General features: G+C 43.5%; 1 protein-coding gene across 5 annotated transcripts; it reads left to right on the forward strand.

Moving 5' to 3' along the window:
• The first annotated feature begins 5,545 nt into the window (after window positions 1-5,545).
• LOC121704876 (somatostatin receptor type 2-like) lies at window positions 5,546-24,446 on the forward strand. Of its 5 annotated transcripts, XM_042085409.1 has the most exons (4): window positions 5,546-5,709; window positions 6,030-6,123; window positions 12,408-13,171; window positions 18,585-24,446. In XM_042085409.1, exons 3-4 carry the CDS (start codon window positions 12,458-12,460, stop codon window positions 18,993-18,995), a joined length of 1,125 nt encoding a protein of 374 aa, XP_041941343.1. In that variant the 5' UTR covers window positions 5,546-5,709; window positions 6,030-6,123; window positions 12,408-12,457; the 3' UTR covers window positions 18,996-24,446. The 5 variants fall into 5 exon arrangements, with proteins under 5 accessions (XP_041941343.1, XP_041941345.1, XP_041941347.1 ...); XM_042085411.1 differs by lacking the exons at window positions 5,546-5,709; window positions 6,030-6,123 and adding an exon at window positions 6,170-6,589; XM_042085413.1 differs by lacking the exons at window positions 5,546-5,709; window positions 6,030-6,123 and adding an exon at window positions 6,530-6,543.
• Window positions 24,447-24,719: the final 273 nt, after the last annotated feature.

Raw genomic sequence — 24,719 nt, forward strand, 5'->3', positions numbered from 1 at the left:
TGTGTGGTGTCTGTGGGTCTGTGTGTGTGTGTGGGTGTGTGCATGAGAGTGAGTGCCTGTGTGTGAGGGGTGACACACAGGAGGTAGCTACTCTGTACAGAGAGGAAGGGACTGTTTATTCTAACACAGAGCAAGTCCCAGACCCTGTGCTCTTATTTGCCATAAACATGTTTACTCTTGTGACACAGAACACACATTCTCTTTTAACCCAAAGACATTAGGGGCTCTGCTGTGTGTGTGTGTGTGTGTGTGTGTGTGTGTGTGTTTGATTCATCTCAAAGGTTTTTTTTATTTATTACACTGTGCCTACTCTAAAATGAAGGGATTTAACATTTTTTAACATTCATGAATAGCACACTGAAGATGTGAAGAGGCTACATTCAGAAGTCTGATAAAAGTGGTGCTTTTCAGTGGCTGTATAGAGCTCAGGCAGTACAACTGCCAGGCAGGACCTGTTTGCCACAGATAGATCCGAACCCCTGGGCATGAGGACATCTTATTTCCCATTTGGCAGGTTTATCTCCCTCTCTCTCTCTCTCCAGGCAGCAGATGTGAGATAGGACTCAGACCCAGTGCAGCAGATGTGAGATAGGACTCAGACCCAGTGCCAGTTTCCCCGTCCCTCTCTGTTCTTTTTGTCTCTCACATCTGTCCCTCTCACATCCGTCCCCTCTCACATCTGTCCCTCTCACATCCGTCCCCTCTCACATCTGCCCCTCTCACATCCGTCCCCTCTCACATCTGCCCCTCTCACATCCGTCCCCTCTCACATCCGTCCCTCTCACATCTGTCTCTCTCACATCCGTCCCCTCTCACATCCATGTCTCTCACATCCATCTCCTCTCACATCTGTCTCTCTCACATCCGTCTCCTCTCACATCCATCTCCTCTCACATCTGTCTCTCTCACATCCGTTCCCTCTCACATCTGTCCCTCTCACATCCGTCCCTCTCACATCCGTCTCCTCTCATATCCATGTCTCTCACGTCTGTCCCTCGCTCTGTTCTTTTTCACATCTGTCTCTCATCCGTCTCTCTCTCTCTGTTCCCTTTGTCTCTCACATTTGTCCCTCTAACATCTGTCTCCTCTGACATCCATCCCCTCTAACATTACGGTGGTGGACATATTGGGTAACCACCTTTTCAATCTGTGTATTGTTACTGGCACCCTTCATCACATCATCAATAATCAATAAGTTATTTTTGGTCACCGGCAAAAGTTCATCATCGTCTAGAGGATGAGGTATAACCTCAACAAATGTGATGTCTCTTATCTTCAACAAATCATTATAAAGAGGTTGCCAACAATCGTGAATGTAAACAATATTTTCAAAAACTGTCTGTGTCACTGTAAAGTAGTCACCCACCCAATTTATCCATAACCTCATACTGTTCTAGTCATGCAGGTGCTTTAGTGAATGCACCAAGGGACACATTATGTCAGGTGTCTGACCACTATCCCCTTCAGGAAAACGCCACCGAATCAGAGCCACGTCGTCCGAGACAAATGAAAAGTGGGTGATATCATACTCCAAATATGTATCTTGCAAACGGTTCTGGATCCTTCAACATTTCTGTCGTAGGAAGGTTCTCACGCATAGAGAAGTGACCCCACAGGTAATTGAACAGAAGCTTGTTAATACTCATTCAGGCCTGGTTCAATTCAATTCAATTCAATTAAAGTTTATTTAGCACATTTCATATGGCATACACAGACGCAATGCGCTTTTAGGAAAAATATAGAAACATTATCAAATAGATATTAAAACACATTAAAAGTAAAATGAACTGAGGGTACAACATTCTAGTTCAAATGATAATAGAAATTAAATTGAAATTCGTCACACCAACTTGGAAAGGCCTAAAGGCTGAGGCAAATAATGCATGTTTTGTCTGGATTCAACCTGACACCCTCCTTCTCAATATAGTCTTCAGTGTAGGCCTTCTCCTCAGCCTCTGTCACCACATGCGCAGGGTAACCACTAGCCTCCTGTTTGTATTGTAGAAAGGTTCTGACATAGCCTGAAAACAGTGTGTTTGACCTTTTGGGAAAATGCCATACATACTTCATCCAACTTGGCCACTACATACCCCTTCTCAACAGCTTTCATCAGCTCAATGCTAATCCAACCACCTGAAAGAGCCCTTTCCTCATCATTGTAACTACAGGGGGTGGTCTGATTCTCTTGTTCAGCGTACGTTGTGTAAGGTGTAAACATTAATTTAGCATTCCATCGCTCCATGGTAAAAGCCATGGTAAAACAGGATGAAGCAGACCTTGTAGGGGTAGACCGTTGCTTTGACTAACCCATAGTAGTTTTCAAGAGGTCCTTCAAAATAATCTCAGGGAGACCTATTGGGTAACTTTTTCTGGCCTGACAGAATGGATAAAGTGAAGTGACGAAGTGACATTACCCAACATCGCTTAGAGCACCTTTAAATTTGTGTGGAAAGTGTACTTTCTCACTAGTGCTCAGACTTAATGCGGCAGTTGTTTTAGCCAGACGCATTGGGATGAATGAATAGCTGTCTATGTAGTGCTGTTTAAAATTAGGGTCATACATAAAAATCTATTTGCATCCAATCATAGTAACCTTTGGTGTAAGGCCTATTTTGGAAAAATGTTCCAACAGAATTAAATTGTCAAAAACCTGCCACATTGTACCCCACATACTTTGAACTTTGAACCAAAACTTCTCCAAAAGCTTGTCAACACAATCATAGCCTTCCACTATAAACTCCTCACTATCATACGTAATGGCATTAGCTTTGTGTCTACCATCCTCAAACCTTGTCTCAAAATCGAATGTATCTGTTGTCTAATTGCTTCTGTTTAATAGGCTGTATGTAGCAGTTATGTTTGGCATCAGGTGACAAGTATTCCCTACACTGGAGGCTACTAATACATCTGAATCCTATATGTGGGTGTAGGCGGTGTGTGTTTTTGAAAACAATAATCAGATTTACAGTATCTCCTTGAATCCTATATGTGGGTGTAGGCGTTGTGTGTTTTTGAAAACAATAATCAGATTTACAGTCTATGAGACAATCAATGCAATATTTTACACATTCCTTCTTCTTGTGACATTCAGTGTCAGTACACACATCACAACTAAACTTGCACGCGTGGTGTCAGCGACTGCTATAGCCTGTGTAACAAAACTGACAGACAAATGGCTCCCCTAGGAATGCCTTGAGATTCACCCCCGTAGTAATCATACTTAATCATGCAAGTATAAGAAGTCCGTTCTAGGGTGGTGGTTTTCACTTCTCTACCAGTAGTCTACCATTGGTTGATCTGTAGAAGACAACTATTTTAACAACCAACAGGGTCTCAAACTTGGAAACATCTTGCAAACCTATTTTCTGTTGTGTAGTAAAAACAGCATGCATGTGCATGTCTGTATATTATCCAAAGATGATGTAGTTTCTCAGAGGTGATCCCTGCCCTGCCTGTGTCTGCCTGCCTGCTGGCATCATTATTAGTTGGCATATCCTGAGTGGGCATGGACATGGGCATACGGCACAGCGCCACCCAGACACCATCTGCCAAGCTGTGCCAATCTTAGCCCGGCGGTGGAGTGCCAGTATCTCAATAGATACACGGGGGGGTTTACTCAAGAGGTTCAGACTTTAATGGAAGGACTTGGAGAAGTATCTTCAATGGGTATACACTGTTAGTCAGAGTCGCGTGGAGCTGACAGATCTTCCCCCAGTTGGAGAGATATGATCACCAATGAATGATGGCCTGCCCAGGTGTAAAGAGGTGGCTGTGTGCTGTGCTACATGCTACATGCTGTGCTAAGGGCTACATGCTTTCCTGGCCATGATTGGGCACCTCATCATGTTTACTCCCTCTCTCCACCTCAAGCTTGTGTGTGGTGAGCTTTCTGGCGCATAATGGCTGCCATGCATCACCCAGGTGAGTGCTGCACATTGGTGGTGGTTAGAGAGGTTCCCCCTTCACTGTGATGCACTTTGAGTGTCTAGAAAAAAATAAATATATATATAAATGTAACGTGTTGTTATTGTTGTTGTTGTTGTTGTTGTTGTTGTGTGTGTCTATAGAAGCGTGTGATGATTGCATGGTATTTCAAATCTGAAGGAGAAGAACGTCATGATCATAGGCTGATTTTGACTTGTCAGTTCTCTTAATGTGGAGAGAAATATCTTTAGTATAATAGCAAGGAGGCTGGTCTCTTTTTTGAAGGCATATAATTTGATAGTTCTTTCGGTGCAGAAAGCTAGATTCCCCAGATTTACTGGATGTTTGGAACATAGCATGTAGCATGATTCGGCATTAAACTCAGGCATCAAGGACAGAAGGCAGAGACCTCCATGTGGTATTTTGGACATCCCTTAAGCCGTTGGACCGGCGCCCCGCCACACCACACAGTCTGTTGAGGAGGGTCCCTGAGAATATTTTGGCTTTATAAAAACATTTAATTCTGCTTCAGTTACACCAAGTAATTGCACCACATCCTGGCAGCATTGGTATCATAGCTGCTGTGTGATATTGTGTGCAGAAGCCTGTTCTCACAAGACATGTGGGTGCCGGAGATGATACAGGTTCATATCATCCAACTCCTAACCTCTTCCTTGCCTACACCTGAGGTGGATTTAAGCTGTATAGTGTTGCTGTCCTTGGCACTGAGTTCAATAGGCATAGGGGTCATAGGATCCTCTCCATGTTGCACAGTGCTTGTTGTGATGACATATTGAGCCTTTTCCGTAAACCTTCTAGCTATTCTCAACACTGTAGCGTTACAGCTACCTCAACACTGCACTGATTTATTATTTTGGTTTTGGTTTTCCCCCAATGACAGTACTCACACACACACACGCCCCAGGTTGGAAAATGCCAGAATTCTCCTTTTATTATGGTGCGTTCCATATTGTTAAGAATTGATATGATGGTGCCTGTTGTGTTGAAAAGCAGCCTTACTCTTACATTTCACTGGACATACGGTAGGGTTACCTGAACATTTGTTCGGGTTCCATATTTTGAGAACTTCTTGTGCAATTATATAACTGAGCACTTCTTCAAGTATTAAATCTCTTGTTTCTTAATTTCATGTCCTACATTTCCAAAGGATAACAACATGTTAATTAGACCAAATGCTCTCTGTAAACAGCAACGGCGCCACGTAAACATATAATTGGGAAAAGGCTACCCTTGTTCTGGAATTTCATGTTTTTGCCATTTTCCACAGTGCTCTTTGAACATCCAAACGTCATTTTGTTTTAAAATGCCTCTGACCCCCCATTGTAAAAAAAAAAAAAAACAGATGTTAGTTTTTGAGGGGGTTAGTTTTGTTTAGGTTTATCTGTGTTTTCCCAGGGATTGCGTGTAACTAAGTGTCTGTGCTTATTTCTGTGTGTCAGTGACACATGACATGACATAAACCCCATGTGTTGTGCTGGGGAGAAACCTTTGCCTGACTTCTGCATCAGCCAAAAACAACAAGAGTGCTCTATTAGTATTTTATGATCTGTAGTGCACAATGTGGACAAGAAGTCAACCTCGAGTGGGTTTCCCCTGCCCTAGGGAACGTCGACAAGGACATGCCAAATCCATCCTTATTCCCTTACTTATGCACTCTGTCACCCAATTATTGGCTATTGCTTACAAGACGGCTGCGCAACCCACAAGCTTTGCTGTGACTACAATAGAATGTCTGTGATCAGGGGTGTTGTAGTAAAATAAGAGGTGGGTAAACTATGAATTCTGTGATCACGGTAAGGTGGACTGGGCCATGCGATATCAGATTTTTTAAAAAGGCATTCAGAACATGTTTGATGATGGTGGAGGTTATAGTCCAATGTTTATAACAATACCAGTGGTATTAGATGGTTCCTAGAGTGTACATATTGTGAATGTGGATAATACAGTGTGATTTTTGAATGTTAGAAGTTGCAGTTGGTGAATAAACTGTTTTGAGAGGTGGATAAACTCTAATAAGAGGTGGATAAACTCTATTTCTGTAGAGGTGGATAAACTGTGGATAAACTGTGTTTACTTGTGTTTAGCCTCCACTACAGCCCTGTCTGTGATGAATAGACATGTCCCTGTGCAAGAGAAACAAGTTCAAGGAAAGATCCATAGAGTGGAACGCGAGGAAAGGTAAGTCCCCTGGGTAATTAAAGTTATTTGAAATTGATCAGATGGAGTAGAATCAAAGACAATTTTGTTGCTCATTGCTTTCAAACAAAAATGCTGGCATTGGGGTTAAACAAGTAAGCTTTATTAAAAAGTAACAAAAGAAACAACTTAAAGGGTGAAACTGCGTTAAGAGATCCATTCTCTCTGGTGAGAAGCTTGTCAAACGGTCTCTGAGATGCCAAGCTCCAGTTCCAAAATTGGGATCATGTAACTCCCTCACATCTCTGGCGAAGACTCAGCAGAATCGGTCTCCAGCACTTACAGGGCGTGGCTTTGTTCTCACCTTTCTGCTGATGGAACAGAGACGCACACTGACAGACTCTATAATACCTGAATCAAAGACAGTTGACAGGGATCGTTCAGTGAATAGCTGAGGCAGAGGTCAGTGGATGGCTCAAAATTGATACCTACTTTAACACACGATCAGGTAGGATGACGACTTAAAATTGATACCTACTTTAACACACAAGCAGGTAGGATGACGGCTCAAAATTATTTTCTGTGCCAATGTTTAAACGGTATACATTCAGAAGTTTCATGTTGAATAGGGTATTTTTCATTTTTCATTTTTTGGGGGAAATGGTATCAATATACCTACACATGACATGAAGAACACTGTATGTATTGGAACATCACTTAAGTCTAATGCAATAGGACTAGGATCACTGGGGTCCAATTTATACCTGCATTGTTCTGTAAAACAAACTATTGAGGATGCTAGACAGCATCTGGTGTGGGAGGGGATAGGAGTTTGAAGGTGAGTTGCAACAGTGTATGGAAGTCAAGTAATGTAGTCTATATTCATATGCATTGTGTTACATTGGACAGCTGATGCTAATAATAGAGTTTTAAAGTTCGACAGGAGAAAACGACATTTTGGTTTCGTCAGGCTATGTTATGTGATAGGCCTACTATTACACAGTGAGGCTGCTTGTGAGCTTGGGTGGTAAATCTGGCAGGAAATCTAACTTTTGAATTCATCTGTCTTCACTGTTGTCCACTCTTGTCCGAGACAGAAGCCCCTCTATTTAAATATATTGTTTTGCTATTGTTTGAACATTCACGTCAATGGCTGCATGTCGCGCACGTCGGACACATTGGTTTGGAAAGGGTTAACTGGTTCGCCGAGGTCATTTTCTATCACCAACTGTGGGAAAGAGCTTCGCTCTTCTGTCATCTCAGGGCCTAAGTTTCACAACACTCGCTTTGAACTCACGTTAGCCAACACAATGATTATCATTATAACAGCATTTGCACAACACATGCGCAACAAGGATTGCATATACCATTAAGATATTCCACCTGTATTTGGCCTACATATAAATAATTGCATTTTATTGGTTTCCATCTCCCCATTTCATTCAGAAAGTTAGATTTTAAACGTTGACCTTCGCCCCATACCTAACCAAAATCGATAACTGTTGAGATGAAATGTAGCTTATGCTGCAAGTATGCGTGGTTGTGTGGTTGTGTGATGATCAGAGACACGAGTCTCTCTGTCGCTCGCGCTCTCTCTCTCTCTCTCTCGCTCTCTTTCTGTCTCGCCCCCATCGTCTGTGTCTGTAGATCGGTGCCACAGTCACTCTGTGATGTGTGTAACAAGAGCACCACTACAAATGGGATTCGACGGATAAAAAAGTTTGTCATTCACTTGGAAGGTGAAATCATTCTCGGATGAAAAAAACCTGTTAGGCTGTTTTTTAAGCAGATGAGAAATTGCAGCAGTAACAGACTGAGGTTTGAGATGAAGGCGGCGAAGATGGTTGATTAGTAATGGATTTAGGGTCTGAATCCTCCCGCTTGTTGCTGTTAGAGGTGTATTGCACAACCCAAATACTGGAATAACGGAAATATCGGAATTGGAATCATTTCAAGCCATAAGGTAAGATACTATTGAACACACAGAAGGGTCGAGACCGTTGACTGATAGATTTGCAGTTCCTTCCATTGATGTTGAAGGAAGAGGTTAAACATTTCAGGAAAACACTCAAATAAATGGTTAATTTATCCTAAGTCCTAAGTTACTGCCTACGAATCTTGCTGTTAATTTATTTGTTCTCGAGTATGTGCCTTTGTGTTGAACATGAGGTTTTAAAAACAAATTAAACAACGGGTTGAATCCCTTTTTGTAACTCTAAAAAACAATGTAGCCTATAGCAACTCGTTGTTTTTAATTTATAAAATGTTAATTGTATTAAAAATTATGTTGTGGTTAGGGAAAGTCTGCTTACGACTGTTCTGGAAGTTTTTCAGGTGAAACCACGAAAACAAATCTAATGAGACTGGGAGAGAATCCCCCTCTGACTCAATGCAGTTGCATCCATACTTATAAACGGCTGTTGTACAGTACAAACAATCCTCAACGGATGTAGGTGTGTTTGCGCACACGTCGCTTTCTGATGTAGTGTTTGCGCTGTGCGCTTATCGCAAGCTCCAGCCGCATGCTCCAGCCTGTCCGCAGGCTTGGACCTGACAACGCACACGCAGAGATTGCCTGCAGGATCCCGATATCAGGTCGGACTCACGGTCGGAGGCTGGTGTCCTAATGATTGATAGGAAGATGATGTAAAACAATATTCCATCAGAGAAACAGACGGAACTTTACGCCTAACACAAAAACTTGACAACGGTCGGTGATGTTCAACGCGCCCTCATTTGTCACGAGAATGCCATGGGCAAAGCTCATGAAGGGCCCCGAGAATGCCCCTCTGACCGGTGACGATTGGAACCAGTCCAGGCCAGTCCTCCTAATCAATATGGGTTGCATATTTTTAATGCGCCATTTGAATACCTCTCCGCTGATATTTACTGTGGGCGTTCTGAGCTTCCTGCGTTTATAAATATAGAGTGAATAACGCGTTTGGTGTGGGGAATTAGATTATGAAACCTGTTGCTTTCATATTTATGCCTGCGTCACCGCCCCAGACACCACGCGCTGTTCACGCCCTCTATTTCAATTACTTAAGTTGGACTGATTGATTGGAAACACACCCTCTCATAAATTAAAGTTAGACTAAGGCCCAAGGGTTGAGAACAGAGAACAGAGATTGTAACAGAGCTCACTCTGTGCCATGAGGTCAAAAGTACATACACCAAATATGTGTGTCATTTGACACATATTTGTCATTTAACCCTTCAGTTCCTGCAGTTCTTCACTCCTGCCAAATCCTGCCCCTCCATGCAGTAGGCTATCCCTGCATTCCATCAGATTTGGATTCCTCACCTGCCAAATCCTGCTGCACTCAATCTCATTCGGATTCCTCACCTGCCAAATCATGCTTCTATATATGAACAGTTCAGATGTAAAAGCCTCTAAATGCCATTTCTATCGAAAATGAAACAACAAGGCTCTCCACACATAGCGTACATTGAACAAAAAATTTTGCTTCAAGACTTGCTAAATACCACTCGCTTCCTGGTCTAAAATATTCATTTTTAGGCAAAAACATATAGGAGCCTGATAAAAAAAGCTAATTTAAAACGAAAGTGGATTTAGATTTAGAGGGTTTTGCATCTGAACTCTTTCCTGCACTTGATGCGGATTTCTCACCTGCCTCTTTCAGCTGGGACTGCTTTGTTCCTTTGCACTCCCATCTGACACACACACACACACACACACGCAGGTCGCACACACATACCCCCAGTTCTTCTGTGAGTCTGATCAGCAGCTCTTCTCCCTCTCCTCGCTCTCTCCCTCCCTCATCCCCCTCTCCTTCCCTCCCTCCCTCCTCCCTCCCTCATTCCTCTCCCCTTCCCCCTCTCCCTCCCTCATCCCCATCTCCTTCCCTCCTCCCTCCCTCATCCCCCTCTCCCTCCCTCCTCCCTCCCTCATCCCCCTCTCCTTCCCTCCTCCCTCTCTCATCCCTCTCTCCCTCCCGGTTCACTTTGTTTCTCTCTCCTCAGACTTTTTCGTCGCATTCATCCAGCAGCCGCCAAACAGACAGCAGCTGGCAGGCCCTTGTCTCTCCTCTCATGCCTGTGTCTGTGTCGTTCACCACCCTCAGAGCTGATTCATGTCCTGTCTCACACTCATACTCACAGTGTCGGACACACACACACACACACAGACACGTACACACAAACACAGACTCGCACACACACGCACAAACACATGCACAGTTGCACACACACACACAGGCATAGACACACAAACCCGCACACACACACACACACTCATAGACACACAAACCCGCACACGCACACCTTTGCTCAGCCCTAGCCATAAACCTTTCATGTATGTCTCTCAGTACCAGCTTCTGGGGTGACCACTTCTTTGTGTTGCACTGCACAGCATTTTGGCCCAATTCCTATATCTGATTTGTTGGTAATGTTTTAGTTCCATAATATGTTCATTGGTCTTTTGGTTTTTAACGGTCAAAAATAAGAACACGGATACAACCTGTTTGACCTGCCTCACCTAATGTTTTTATAGCACAATGTCAAAAGCAGCAGTCTAGCTCATAATGCTGTTCTAATGTTTTTATAGCACAATGTCAAAAGCAGCAGTCTAGCTCATAATGCTGTTCTAATGTTTTTATACTGTAGCACAATGTCAAAAGCAGCAGTCTAGCTCATAATGCTGTTCTAATGTTTTTTATAGCACAATGTCAAAAGCAGCAGTCTAGCTCATAATGCTGTTCTAATGTTTTTATAGCACAATGTCAAAAGCAGCAGTCTAGCTCATAATGCTGTTCTAATGTTTTTATAGCACAATGTCAAAAGCAGCAGTCTAGCTCATAATGCTGTTCTAATGTTTTTATAGCACAATGTCAAAAGCAGCAGTCTAGCTCATAATGCTGTTCTAATGTTTTTATAGCACAATGTCAAAAGCAGCAGTCTAGCTCATAATGTTGTTCTAATGTTTTTATAGCACAATGTCAAAAGCAGCAATCTAGCTCATAATGCTGTTCTAATGTTTTTATAGCACAATGTCAAAAGCAGCAGTCTAGCTCATAATGCTGTTCTAATGTTTTTATAGCACAATGTCAAAAGCAGCAGTCTAGCTCATAATGCTGTTCTAATGTTTTTATAGCACAATGTCAAAAGCAGCAGTCTAGCTCATAATGCTGTTCTAATGTTTTTATAGCACAATGTCAAAAGCAGCAGTCTAGCTCATAATGCTGTTCTAATGTTTTTATACTGTAGCACAATGTCAAAAGCAGCAGTCTAGCTCATAATGCTGTTCTAACAGCCTGGCGTTCACCCAGTGGCTGAGCAGAAAACTGCACACTTTCCTTCCACATCACAATAAACAAAACAAATGTACAGGTTTTTATGAGCCAAATGGCAGAATACAACTATTTCAGTCATATTCAATTATTATAACGTTTCATATTCAGTTATTATATAAAGTTTCAAGGTTATCTCAGAATTGGTGACATTGGGGTAAGTGTTGTTGTGTTTTCAGGCTATGTTTTTGATTTTGTCGTTGACTATGAGTCCACGATGAAGTTAGCTTTACTTTGCCTATGAGTTCAAATAATAGGCGAGTGCAGATGCATGTAGGCTATACTCTGCTAGTCACAAACAGGTTTTAGTAAAGCAAGTATACTCTGCTAGTCACAAACAGGTTTTAGTAAAGCAAGTATACTCTGCTAGTCACAAACAGGTTTTAGTAAAGCAAGTATACTCTGCTAGTCACACACAGGTTTTAGTAAAAACAGATTTTAGTAAAGCAAGCTTGCAAAAAGATTCCTTCAAATCCACCGCTGGCTGTCAAAATACTGATGCGCTGCTTGCTGTTAAAGGGAATGACAGATGTCACTCTCATTGGTTGAAAGAATGTTACGCCCAAAACACACCCATGACTGACTAAGAAACAGAAGAACAACCCTTTTGAACAATGCGCCCGACGTCTGGTCACAAAATCACGCCAAAGGTGGACCGGACACGCCCTTAAGCTTTGCGTTTCTGACCATCCGTTTCTGATGGCCAAGATCGGGCCCTTGATCTGTTTGCACCTGATGACACTACCAGTTCTGACAGATAGGCTGACGTCACAAAACAGGCAGCTGTCATTTCTCCCCACCTCTATTGTCTATTTAATTGGTTGCATCAAATGCCTACAGAAAACATGCAATGTTGTAGCTGTTGTGACTTATACATTCATGCCCTTATAGTGACATTCTTGCTCTTATTGTGCCCTATGCACTTATACCCTTGTTGGGACATATACATTTATGCTCTTATTATGACGTACATTCCTGCCTTTATTGTGACATATGCATTCATATTCTTGTTGCCAGGCATGACGCCGCTCAAGAGTCTGTTCAGGAAGTGACCTCAGTGTGACATCATGGAGGACAGTTGGCTGCTCCTGTCCCCCCCGCCCAACCTCAGCGAGCCGGTCCTGTACGACAGCGGCTTCCTGCCAATGACCAACGAGTCGCAGACGGGCGCGCACAACGACACCGACACGGACTTCCAGCGCACCAGCACCGTGGTCATCACCATCCTCTACTTCGTGGTGTGCGCCGTGGGCCTGTGCGGCAACACGCTGGTCATCTACGTCATCCTGCGCTACGCCAAGATGAAGACGGTCACCAACATCTACATCCTGAACCTGGCGGTGGCCGATGTGCTTTTCATGCTGGGCCTGCCGTTCATCGCCCTGCAGCTGGCGCTGGTCAACTGGCCCTTCGGCCTGGCGATGTGCCGCGTGGTGATGACCGTGGACTCGTTCAACCAGTTCACCAGCATCTTCTGCCTGACCGTCATGAGCATCGACCGCTACCTGGCCGTGGTGCACCCCATCAAGTCCACCAGGTGGCGCAAGCCGCGCGTGGCCAAGACCATCAACCTGGCCGTGTGGGTGGTGTCGCTGCTGGTCAACCTGCCCATCATCATCTACAGCGGCCTGATCAGCAACCGGGACGGCAAGTTCTGCAGCATCGTGTGGCCCGAGCCGCAGGAGGCATACTACACGGCCTTCATGTTCTACACGTTCCTGCTGGGCTTCTTCCTGCCCCTGCTGGTCATCTGCCTCTGCTACCTGCTCATCATCATCAAGGTGACCTTCACATTACCTTAGAAACGCTCTTCATGATCCTGATCCACCAAGCACGTTCACATTACCTTAGAAACGCTGTTACTTACACTGATAATCATGATCCTGCTCATCGGTGACCACCAAGCACGTTCACATTACCTTAGAAATGCTGTTACTTACTGTACACTGATAATCATGATCCATGATGATGATGATGAAGGTTTATTTGACCAAGTGAGTGCACACAAGGAATTTAGTTTGGGCTGAAAGTGACACCCTAGCAACACATAGATGTGGAGGATTAGGAGAATATCCAGAAGGCAAGATTTGATCTTTTAGTTCAAGAATTTACAGATTTGCCCAGATTAAAGGCTCACAGAGTAAATCCAGTTCAGTTGTTCAGTCTGTTAATGAACTGGCCAGACCTGACCCTGTCCCTTGCATTGCTCTTACACACATTATAGCAATCTCTGCTATCTGGGCGAATATCCCAGTGTTTGAGACTGGCCTCTGGCAGTAGCCCACTGACGCTATCTGGGTGAACATCCCAGTGTTTGTAAATGTAAAATCAGGTACAAACCTCAATACAAACAGTGAGGTGAAGCACACACTAAGCCTGACGCAGTGAGCTGCCTGCTACAGCGGCGCTCGGGGAGCAGTGAGGGGTTACAGGGCTCTACACTAACATTTTTTTCCAGGAGCACTTGTGCGCCCAAGTTAAAAAATGTAGGAGCACAGACAAAAATTTGGGCGCACAGTCAGTTCTGTACTTAACTTACACATAATCTAACATTACACTGCAGCTAACAGTTAAACATGCCAGTGCACCAATTGTGAAGATTAAGAATGACTGACAACATTTGGCTACAGGAACAGGATTTTAAACCTACTTTATTTTCAGTCTGTTCTTTTTTCCTACATTTTGTTAATGTAAAATAATATAATATATTGCCATATTTGCATTCAGCCTGTATATCAAGTATCCTGCCAAATGTAGGCTAATTTATTTATTTGTGAATCCATCTGTAGCTAATCCAAATATGCCTATGGTGACCTATCTGACTGCATACTGAATACTACTACTAAAACAGTCCATTTGCTCTTCCACAAAACCCAACATAGTCTAATCAAGGATATATATTTTTTTTATACTTTTATTTTTTATTTGAAATATCTGCATTGATGGGGGCAGTTAGGCAAACGTTAGGCCTACTTTCGTTTTGCACTTCAGCTTGTATTCAGTTTAAACAAACAAGAATGTGTTGAAGCCTGGAGTTGTCAGTAGCGTTCTACCTTTGAATAAAATGGGAGTATTACGGGAGGCTACTTTTGTGCCGGTTCGCTACAGCTATATTTTGCATATTGCAGCCAATACGTCAACTGGGCTAAAAGGCATGTTGGGTTACCTTTCCTTCTCTCACTGCATTCTCAGAATCTCATCCTGTTCCTCCTATATCCAATGAATTCGGTGGATAGAAGAACTAATTTCTTCAATCTTTGCATCTTGGCTGGCTAGTTTAACTTTCCGCTTTTTCTGTGCGCTCTTGGATTTGATAGAAGCGACTACTAGCGAGTCACAACGCGAAACTGCTAACGTTGATGGGAGGTGTAGTTTTTATGCTGCATTCGCGACGTGATTCTATGGTTTGCACCAGTAATGTTTCTCGATGTTGCGGTCTATTTTGTAGACAAACATTAACATGGTTAGAAGTCATTCGCACCAGTGCGCCTAAATATTTTTTTGCACTCGCACGCCATCATTTTTACTCGCATGTGCGAGTGAAATGGGCGCACTGTAGAGCCCTGGGTTAGGTGCCTTGCTCAAGGGCACTTCAGCCGTGGATGACCACTTCCCCCGCCCACATTTTTCCTACTGATCAGGGATCGAACCGGCAACCCTTCAGTTACAAGCACGAAGCCCTAACCAGTAGGCCACAGTTGCCCCGTTGACGTCTGCGATGTCTGTTTGAGACTGGTGTCTGGCAGTAGCCCACTCACGCCTGTTCTGCTGTAAAGAGAACTGGAAGAAAGGATTGGGCTGGTGATGTCACTGCTTCTGCCGGGTATGCTGGGAAACGTCGCAGAGATTCTAATTGTGATAGTTATGACCGTACTGTAGATGGCAATAATATCTGCAGAAACAGGAAGTCATCAGATGCCACAAGAGTATAACAGCCAATACTAAAAAATAATTGGCTGCAAGAAACATAAAAGTGCCATCAATTTAAAGAAAAGTTGCTAATGAGATAAAACCACAAAAGCACTAAAAATTATAAGAATGTGTCACTTTGGATTAAAAGTGTCTGCTAAATATCAGTCAACCTTACCTTTTAGAGATAAAATAGATTACCTTTATAGCCAAGTAGGGCTGCACAATTAATCGAATTTTAATCACGATCACGATTTTGGCTTCCCATGATCAAATTTGCGTGATCGAGCGATATTAAAAATGCGTGCTCTATCCATAGAACCAACCTGGCAACCCATAGAACACTCCGCTACAAAACAAATCAAGCGCTCCTTAAACCTGTCTGACCATGTGCCTGCATACAGCCTACCAATGACAGCTGTTCCCTGCACTGCTAGCTCAGTTTGGATGCACTGTGGACTAATAGCATTATGTTAACTATTAGTAGGCTAGTTAGATTATACAAAAAACGACGATCAAAAATCAGATGTGTGGTATGTGTGGCGCAGCAGAAGGCCAAGAGCTTATCCCCAACACGTAGTACTGTACTGTTGGTAGGCTAAAAATAGGCTACTGCGTATTAGTAGTAGCCTAATACCCACCCAATACAATAAGGTTCCCTCTAGCGCCCGATGGGCCTCACCATATAACCCACCCGCACACCAATGATGCACACAACGAGGTAAGCTTTGATACGGACTATGAAACGGGAGACGGGAGATGCTCAGCTTCTCAGGCTATGTACAGTAGCCCAGTATTACTTTGCTTAAAATGAGAGCTCAATTTAGTAAAATGAGCTCACTATAGTAAAACGAGAGCACAATATAGTAAATTGTGCACACGATTTAGTAAACCGAGCGCACAATTTAGTAAAAGGAGCGTACGATTTAGTAAAACGAGCGCACATTCTCTCAACATGCAAAACATTTTGCGATGACCCCTCTAGGGTTCCGTAGCAACCTACTATGCATATGCGTTTCAAGACACAGCCTACGCAAAACGAGTGAACAATAATGAAAATGTAGCCTACACGTCAGTGGTTTACATTTTAACGAATGACTATACCAGGGGTGTCCAAACTGCGGCCCGCCACTCACTTTAATCCGGCCCGCCGAGCATTTATTAGTTTATCATAGGCTGCTCGCTATTTCTTTTCAGCGATAGACGACGTTGTGGTCAACTTTAGGCTACTGCAAACTGCTTTACACTCTTCTTAGACAACGTTTACAATGTCAATGTCAAAACAGCTTGTTACATCGAGATAGATAGTATCTCCATAGCAGCAGATCTAACTATGTTATCCTACTCCATTTGGGAACTACAAAATGTTATTATTATTATTATTATTATTATTATTATTATTATTATTATTAGTGTGTGGCCCGCCGGCCAATTTTCAAGTTTGGAAACCCCTGGACTAAGCGATTAAACTTAGGAACAAGAAGCAGAGCTTAACTGGCTAATGGGGAGCATTGGGAGGATTCCCGGTGGGCCGTTAACGTTTCCCCAAATATTAACAAAGTAGCATGCACAAAAAATTGGTTTGGAAGTCACAGTCAAGTCTATATTTGCAGTAATGTAGGGGAGTAAATGTGAAGGGAAGAATTTGGATGAGCCAGATAGCAAGTCCAATATGTTTAGGGAAAAAAATATTTTTGTCACTAAAATTAATAAATAATCGTGATAAATAATCGTGATCTCAATATTGGTCAAAATAATCGTGATTATCATTTTGGCCATAATCGTGCAGCCCTATAGCCAAGTATTAGCATGAGGCAGATATTAATGATTAAGTAGATAAGTGGGAAAAGGTGTTCAGATGGTCTATTGCCATGTAGTGATAATGTGATGTCCAGGACATTCATCTGGTGTGTTCTCTTGCCATGTAGTCATAATGTAATGTCCAGGACATTCATCTGGTGTGCTTTAATACGTGGGTGGGGATGTTGTCGTGAGGACAAAGTCTTATTTTTAGAGCATGATCTATCTGTCAGCTGTGTTTTCAGAAAAGACTGCTAAGTAATGAGCTTAAGTGTGATGGCACTGATTTTATATATCCTGCAAGTATATTTGCGAGGACTGAATCACTACAGTGCTTGTGATGGAATTGATGTGTAATTTCAGTTAGCCAAGCCATTGCACTGAGGAATGGCATTGCTATTGGTCTTTCTATACCACTTTTCGAAATGCCTGTTCATAATTTTGAAGAACCGATATAAATGCCTTGATTTCTAGCAATATGAATTTAATCGAATGCGCATTGCACTTGAGGATGTTAAATTCAGTTCTACTCACCTTTTGTATTCATAATTGAAGAGCATAAATAATGTGTTGATTGGGTCTTCTGTTGACAGGCCGTATGAGATAAGATCCCTGAGATAATAAGATCTCCATTGTTATCCATTGAGATGGGACTAATTATTAATTTCCTGCTTGATAACACCAGTGAAAAGCTCTCGAAGGCTGCTCAAGTTGGTGATATTTTTGGCCCACAAAGGTTGCTTGTTGATTGCCCACTATAGCACTAGGGGTTGAACACCACTCCTGTGCGTATCTGAATTTCTCATTTTAATGTAGAATCTTTTTTTTAATAGGGGTTGAACACCACTCCTGTGTAGATCTGAATTTCTCATTTTAATGTAGAATCTTTTTTTAATAGGGGTTGAACACCACTCCTGTGTAGATCTGAATTTCTCATTTGAATGTAGAATCTTTTTTTTTAATTCAGATTATTGCTCCCTGTGGCCCTTCGGCTGTCTGTTCTGTGTGTGTGTTTAAAAAGCAATGTTTGTACACAGGCCAGTCTCCATGTTGCTCTTTATATAGCAGGCCTCCTTCGTCTAGCATCGTGATAAATCTTGGTCTATAAATAGAAGGCTCTTTTCATTTAACTTGATCATGTGGACATTTTAAGGCTCCATGTTGCTCTTTATATAGCAGGCCTCCTTCGTCTAGCATCGTGATAAATGTTGGTCTATAAATAGAAGGCTCTTTTCATTTAACTTGATCATGTGGACATTTTAATCTATAAAGAGAAGGACTTTTTTTATCTATCTTAATAATGTGGAAATCTTAATCTGTAAATAGAAGGCCTTTTGCATCTAACTTGATAATGTGGAAATCATAATCTGTAAATAGAAGGCTTCTTTCATCTGACTTGATAATGTGGAAATCATAATCTGTAAATAGAAGGCTTCTTTCATCTGACTTGATAATGTGGAGATGTGTTTTTAATTCCCTGTCCAGGTGAAGTCCTCGGGCATCCGTGTGGGCTCCAGCAAGAGGAAGCGCTCTGAGCGCAAGGTGACCCGCATGGTGTCCATCGTGGTGGCGGTGTTCGTCTTCTGCTGGCTGCCCTTCTACGTGTTCAACGTGACGTCGGTGACGGGGAGCATCAGCAGCACGCCGGCGCTGCGCAACACCTTCGCCTGCGTGGTGGTGCTGGGCTACGCCAACTCCTGCGCCAACCCCATCCTCTACGCCTTCCTGTCGGAGAACTTCAAGAAGAGCTTCCAGAACGTTCTGTGCCTGCGGAGGGCCGGCCCGCTGGAGGAGGCAGAGCGCAGCAACAGCCAGCAGGACAAGTCGCGCATGATGAACGACCCCACAGAGACCCAGGGCACACTGCTCAACGGGGACCTGCAGACCAGCATCTAGGAGGGACACACACACACACACACACACACACACACACACAAACACACACACACACACACACACACAGTCACACCATCGGCGATCACTCGGAAGTCGAGTATGGATTGACAGACAGACACACAAACACAGACACACACAAACACACACACACACACACACACACACACACCATCACTCAGAGTCGAGTATGATGGTCCTCCTTGGGGGTGGGCTTGTTACTGTGGATCTTCAGGTGGCTTAAGTGGCTGATTCTGGAACACACACACACACACACATATTTATACACATTATAGGAGATTGACAGACCAAGCAAGGGCAAAATATGACACACACACACACAGAAACATATGCTGTAAAAAATATATTATAGGACAGTGACGTACCAGTCGGCACACACACCGGTATACACACACATAGAAAAACAAATCAGGAGAAAAAATTAGGCACATAACGTAAAATCCATTATCCAGATGGGTGGCCCTCCCCCTGGCTGCCTGTAATGTGTCTGTTTTTTCTCCATAAGGGCCGATGGCATGCGCGCTGATCTGTTGACCTTTACATAGGGTGGACGATGAGGCTCATGATCACACATGATCACCTCCGCTAATCCCCGACAGCCTTCTTATTAGCATACAGATGAGACACAAACACACACACACACACCATTGAATCAAACACACACACAAACAAACACACACACACATTAACTCTCTCTTTCTCTCTCACACACACACACACAAACACCCAAACTCTCTCACACACACAAACACACATCTAGCACCGCTAACCTTTAGAGACCCTATTTTATTTCCATAAAGATGAGAGTGCAACACATTCACACGTCGCTGGCCCCTAGAGACCTTCCATTTCAACAGAAATGCGTATGTGCGTGCACGTGTGTGTGTGTCTGTGTGTGTGAGAGAGAGAGAGACGGCTGTTGTTATTCATGACAGAAACACTTGGACCCTCTATGGGTCAGCACTCCGCTCCCCTCTCTCCATCTCAGCGTCCACAATATACTCGCTTACGGACACACACGGACAACTGCCCACACCCTGGACACGGACACATCCTTGTTCTTATTGTGTTTTTATAGTGTTCTTATTGTATTGTCATTTCTAGTCTGCCCTCACCATGGACACATCCTTGTTGTTATTGTGTTCTTATTGTCATTTCTAGTCTGTGTGGAGTATGTGACTGTGTGCAGTTGGTGCTCTTGTAGCTTTTGCGGCTATATGAACGCAAGTCCGAAACCAATTGGAGGGTGTATGGACGGCGGACGTCCACCCTGACCCGTGTGTACACCCCGAGATGATGAAATGTACGTCGTCACTCGACCCCTTACAGATGGGCAGCGTGTGAGCCCTGAGGACTCTGGACACACAGAAACAGTCTTTAACAGATACCAGAGCCAGAGACACTAGAGCCCCACACCCACCCCCACCACCACCACCAGGAGAAAATGGGCAAGCAGCTACGCCCAGTGATGTCTGGGAGTGGGATGTGTCTGTGTGGGAGGTGGATGGGAGAGCAGACCCTGTTCCTAAAACACTGGACTGAAAGTGGACAATTCAGCCCTGCCAACCCAGATACTCTCTGTATTCAGAGGAACAGACAAAGCAGACCGAACACACACGGAGGAGTGTTTGGTCTGACTGATTGGCTGACTTTTATTAAGTGTCAAGTTCATAATGAGATTTGATGTTCATCCTTTGACGTCTGGTGGTGGGCAGTGTTGAGGGTGTCTTGAGTCTGTGGCCAACCAGTTGAATGTATTCATTTGTGTGGGTGTTGTATTTTGTGTTGCAGTAATGAAGATTTCTCTGTGTATAGCATTTTTTTTTCTGATGCCAGTAACCCACGTATACACCGGTATACACATGTTGTTTGCTTGTAAACCCTGTTCATGTTTTGAGTTGGTGTGTGTGTGTGTGTGTGTGATGTCCTGCATGAATGTGGGCATGTGTTATTTAAATTGCTCTATAGTATTATGGAATTATACATTTACTATGGAATTACTGCCGTACAGACCATGTCAGAGGATTTGCTCTTCTCTGTGTTTAGCCTCCTCACCCGAGTGTGTGTGCCATGGCTCCATCACCCAGCCTGTGTGTGCCTGTGTGTGCCATGGCTCCATCACCCAGCCTGTGTGTGCCATGGCTCCATCACCCAGCCTGTGTGTGCCATGGCTCCATCACCCAGCCTGTGTGTGCCTGTGTGTGCCATGGCTCCATCACCCAGCCTGTGTGTGCCATGGCTCCATCCCCCAGCCTGTGTGTGCCCATTTGGAAGAGCTGCCCTCGCCCTCACCATTCCCCTGGCTCCTTACCTGTTCATATGACCGGTCTCTCCACACACCCCCCACCCCACATCAGACGCTATAACCCACGTCTTAAGTCTGCGTGAAAGTTGACTCCGCTGTTTACAACAGTTTTACTTACAGTATTTATTAGTATCATTGTCTGTTGAGATGTAAAGTAGGTCATGCTAAAATAAATGGCTCTTGAGCTGTTTGTGGCTTCGTAGTATCATCCCTGACACCTTACAGACTGTAAGGGGCAGGAGCATAGACATGCCAAGAGGTGTAACTCCACATTAGAAATGACAGCTCTGGAATGTGTCAGGGACTTGTTCTGCGACAGGTGTTCTTTGGGGTTGTCAGTGTGAGGTCAAGAATCATATTGCTTTGACGTTTACATATGCCCCCCCCCCCCACACACAGGCTGTACATTTATGATGTTATTAGTATAAATCAGTGTAGGGGAACAGGTATGAGTGAAGTGATAGATGCACATCCTTTTCTCCCTTACCATCATTCTACTGTGTCCAGTGAGAGATGTTTATTTGTAATGGGTATATTTACATACCACAAAATCCACGACTCAAAGACTAGATTCACTGCTGGATGAAGCCCCGTTAAGACTGGGATTTTAGGATGTCTGGGACTTTGACAGTAAACCCTTCGCCAGTGAATCCTGGCTCTGGCTCTGACACAGAGGACTGGGGCCGGCCGGCCTGCTCCTACGTGTGGACAGTGCTCTGTTTAGATAACCTTCGGGGCAAACATTGCCAACCCTCAGAGGAGTCACTACAGCAGGGGTATGTAGGTGAAATGGCACAGCAGGGTGTGTGTGTGTGTGTGTGTGTGTGTGCATGGGTCTTCATTCACCAAGGTCAGTGCAACCATTACACAGTGGCCATGACCAGTGATCCTTTCCACGATTGTGTAAAAAGAGTAGTTGATTAAGGGTGTGTGTGTGTGCGTGTTTGAGAGTGAGACTGTTGTCCATGCAATGACAAGCCTTCAGAAGTGTGCATGACAGAATGTGTGTGTGTGCTTGTTATATCTTCTCTTTCTCACTGGTAATTTGAGAAGGGCTAGAGTGTGTGTGTGCGCCTGTATGGCAGCCACACTCCTACTTACCACAGACTCCCTCCACAACACACACACGTAGACAAACACAATCTCACACATGTACACAAACACACTTCCCTCTAATGTGCCTTCATTGAGTAGAGCTTTCATGTGTTGGTCTGGCTGTATCAAATGCTGAGAGCTTGTCTGCATGTATATGAATAGGCTTATGTCCATGAACAGACGCACCATTTCAGTCCCCCAGGCTGACATTTTCTTTTTTTCTGCGTAGGAAGTATTGTTTGTGAGTCATCATGCCATATAGTAAAGTATTTCTTTTCAAAACACACACACAGTTCATGTCTTAAGTCCTCATGCACAGACTGCTTTAAGATCCTATTTTCAAAACACAACTTCTTCATAAGTATTTAATTCAAAGCTCCTTGCTTCCCAGTCAAAACAAGTTACTTTCCAGAGGGGAGCAAAGGCTACAGAACAGGCCGTGCTCATAGCTCTTCCACTCCTTATCACAACTCTTATGTTTTCATCCCTTTGTTTATGTGGTGCATTTGTAAATCTGCCTCTACACCTGGGAAGACAATGAGTGGTTGTACAATTTTTTGCTCGCTCTTACTGTTCGGATCAGTTTCATTCAGCTTTGTGAATTGCAGTCATTCGAGTCCTTTATTGAAGCGAAAAGCCGTCTGTGTTAACCGCTAAAATCAGTGTGACTAACTGCGACACTACAGATCTCCAGTGATGGCTGTGCAGATCATCATGACGGGCTCCAGGGCCTTTCTTCAGAACAGCTGAGCACGTTCTCCTATTCCCCAGAGATATGGCCGGTCAGGCTCATCCTCACGTTGTTTTGCCTCACCTGCTCCACACAGCGATAAATGCAGTAAATTGCTGATAGTTTAACCTTTAAACACTGTTCGTTGCTATCCCCCTTAATTTTCTGTTCGTGGTCAAATTTGACTGAACAGTTTTAACTGCTCTTAAATACCAATACCATGACAAAAAGTATTATTTAATAGAACATTTTTGTAAACAGATTATTAGAACATTAACATCACGTGTGTTTGTGTGTGTTTCTGTATGTACGTGAATGTGTGCGGACACTGTGGTTCACATGCACAGTGGCAACATGAACTGTGTGTGTGTGTGAGAGAGAAAGAGAGAGTGTGTGTGTGTGTGTGTGTCTGTTTGTGTGTGTGGGTGTTTCCATGTGTGTGCAAACATTGGTGGTTTTCCTGCACATGTGGCAACATGAACTGTGTGTGTGTGCATGTACAGTATGTGTCTGTGTGTGTGTGTGTGTGTGGGGGGGGTGTGTGTGTTTCTGTGTGTGCGAACATTGGTGGTTCACATGCACAAGTGGCAACATGACAACATGAACTGTGTGTGTGTGTGTGTGTGTGTTATGCGTGTGTGAGTGGGTGTACATGTGTGTGTGTCTGTTTATGGGTGTGTGGGTGGGTGTGTTTCTGTTCACCCCTATTCACGTATGTGCGTGAATGCCTGTGCAGACATTGGTGGTTCACATGTACAAGTGGCAACATGACAACATGAACCGACAACATGTACTGAGTGTGTGTGTGTGTGTACTGTATGTGTGTCTGTTTGTGTGTGTGTGTGTGTGCTTTTGTGTGTGCATGCATGCATGTGTGTGGGAACATTGGTGGTAAGTTGTAGGAGTGTGTGTAAGGAGATATATTTTATCTCCTGAATGAAGTGTATATTCTTTCCCATTAATTTCCTATGGCGGTCATTTTTGACCGTAAACAAAAAAAGTGTTTCTACGTTGAATAAATCACTCAAAATTCAAAGAAAGTAGTCAAAATAAATTCTATGTGTTCAAAAGCCTTTTGTGAAGGATATCATAAGATCTTGAGGCAATCTGATGAAAAATGCCATATTTATGGTACAGGGAATGAGTAAATCGGTCATTTTTGACCGGAACAGTGTTAGAAGCTTAAGCTTGCTGTTTGCTCACATGCTGGTGCTTTTGTACAAGGTGGCTTTTTAAAGTCTTGTTTGACAGTGCTCTCATTTCTGATTAATTGTTTGGTTTGTTCATTAAAGATGTAAGTGCATGCTTAGTGTCCCTCCTCGCTTTCTGTAATGGGTTAAACTGCTCACATCAGATCTTGAAATCACCCGTTTGCCGATGCCTCCAGTTCTTTTGTACAGCATTAAATTACATTGTTTAAGGATATGAATTATTAAATTGTTGACCCTACCGTACAGCACATGTAGGAAATCAGTTTCAGATGAACAGGGTGGACCAACGTGGCCGAGTTGAGCATTAACTACAGAAACAGAACACAGTGCCCCCATGTGGTGAAACCATAGCACTACATGAAACA

The sequence above is a fragment of the Alosa sapidissima genome, chromosome 3 (genome assembly GCF_018492685.1).
Source record: "Alosa sapidissima isolate fAloSap1 chromosome 3, fAloSap1.pri, whole genome shotgun sequence".
Taxonomy (NCBI): Eukaryota; Metazoa; Chordata; class Actinopteri; order Clupeiformes; family Clupeidae; genus Alosa; species Alosa sapidissima.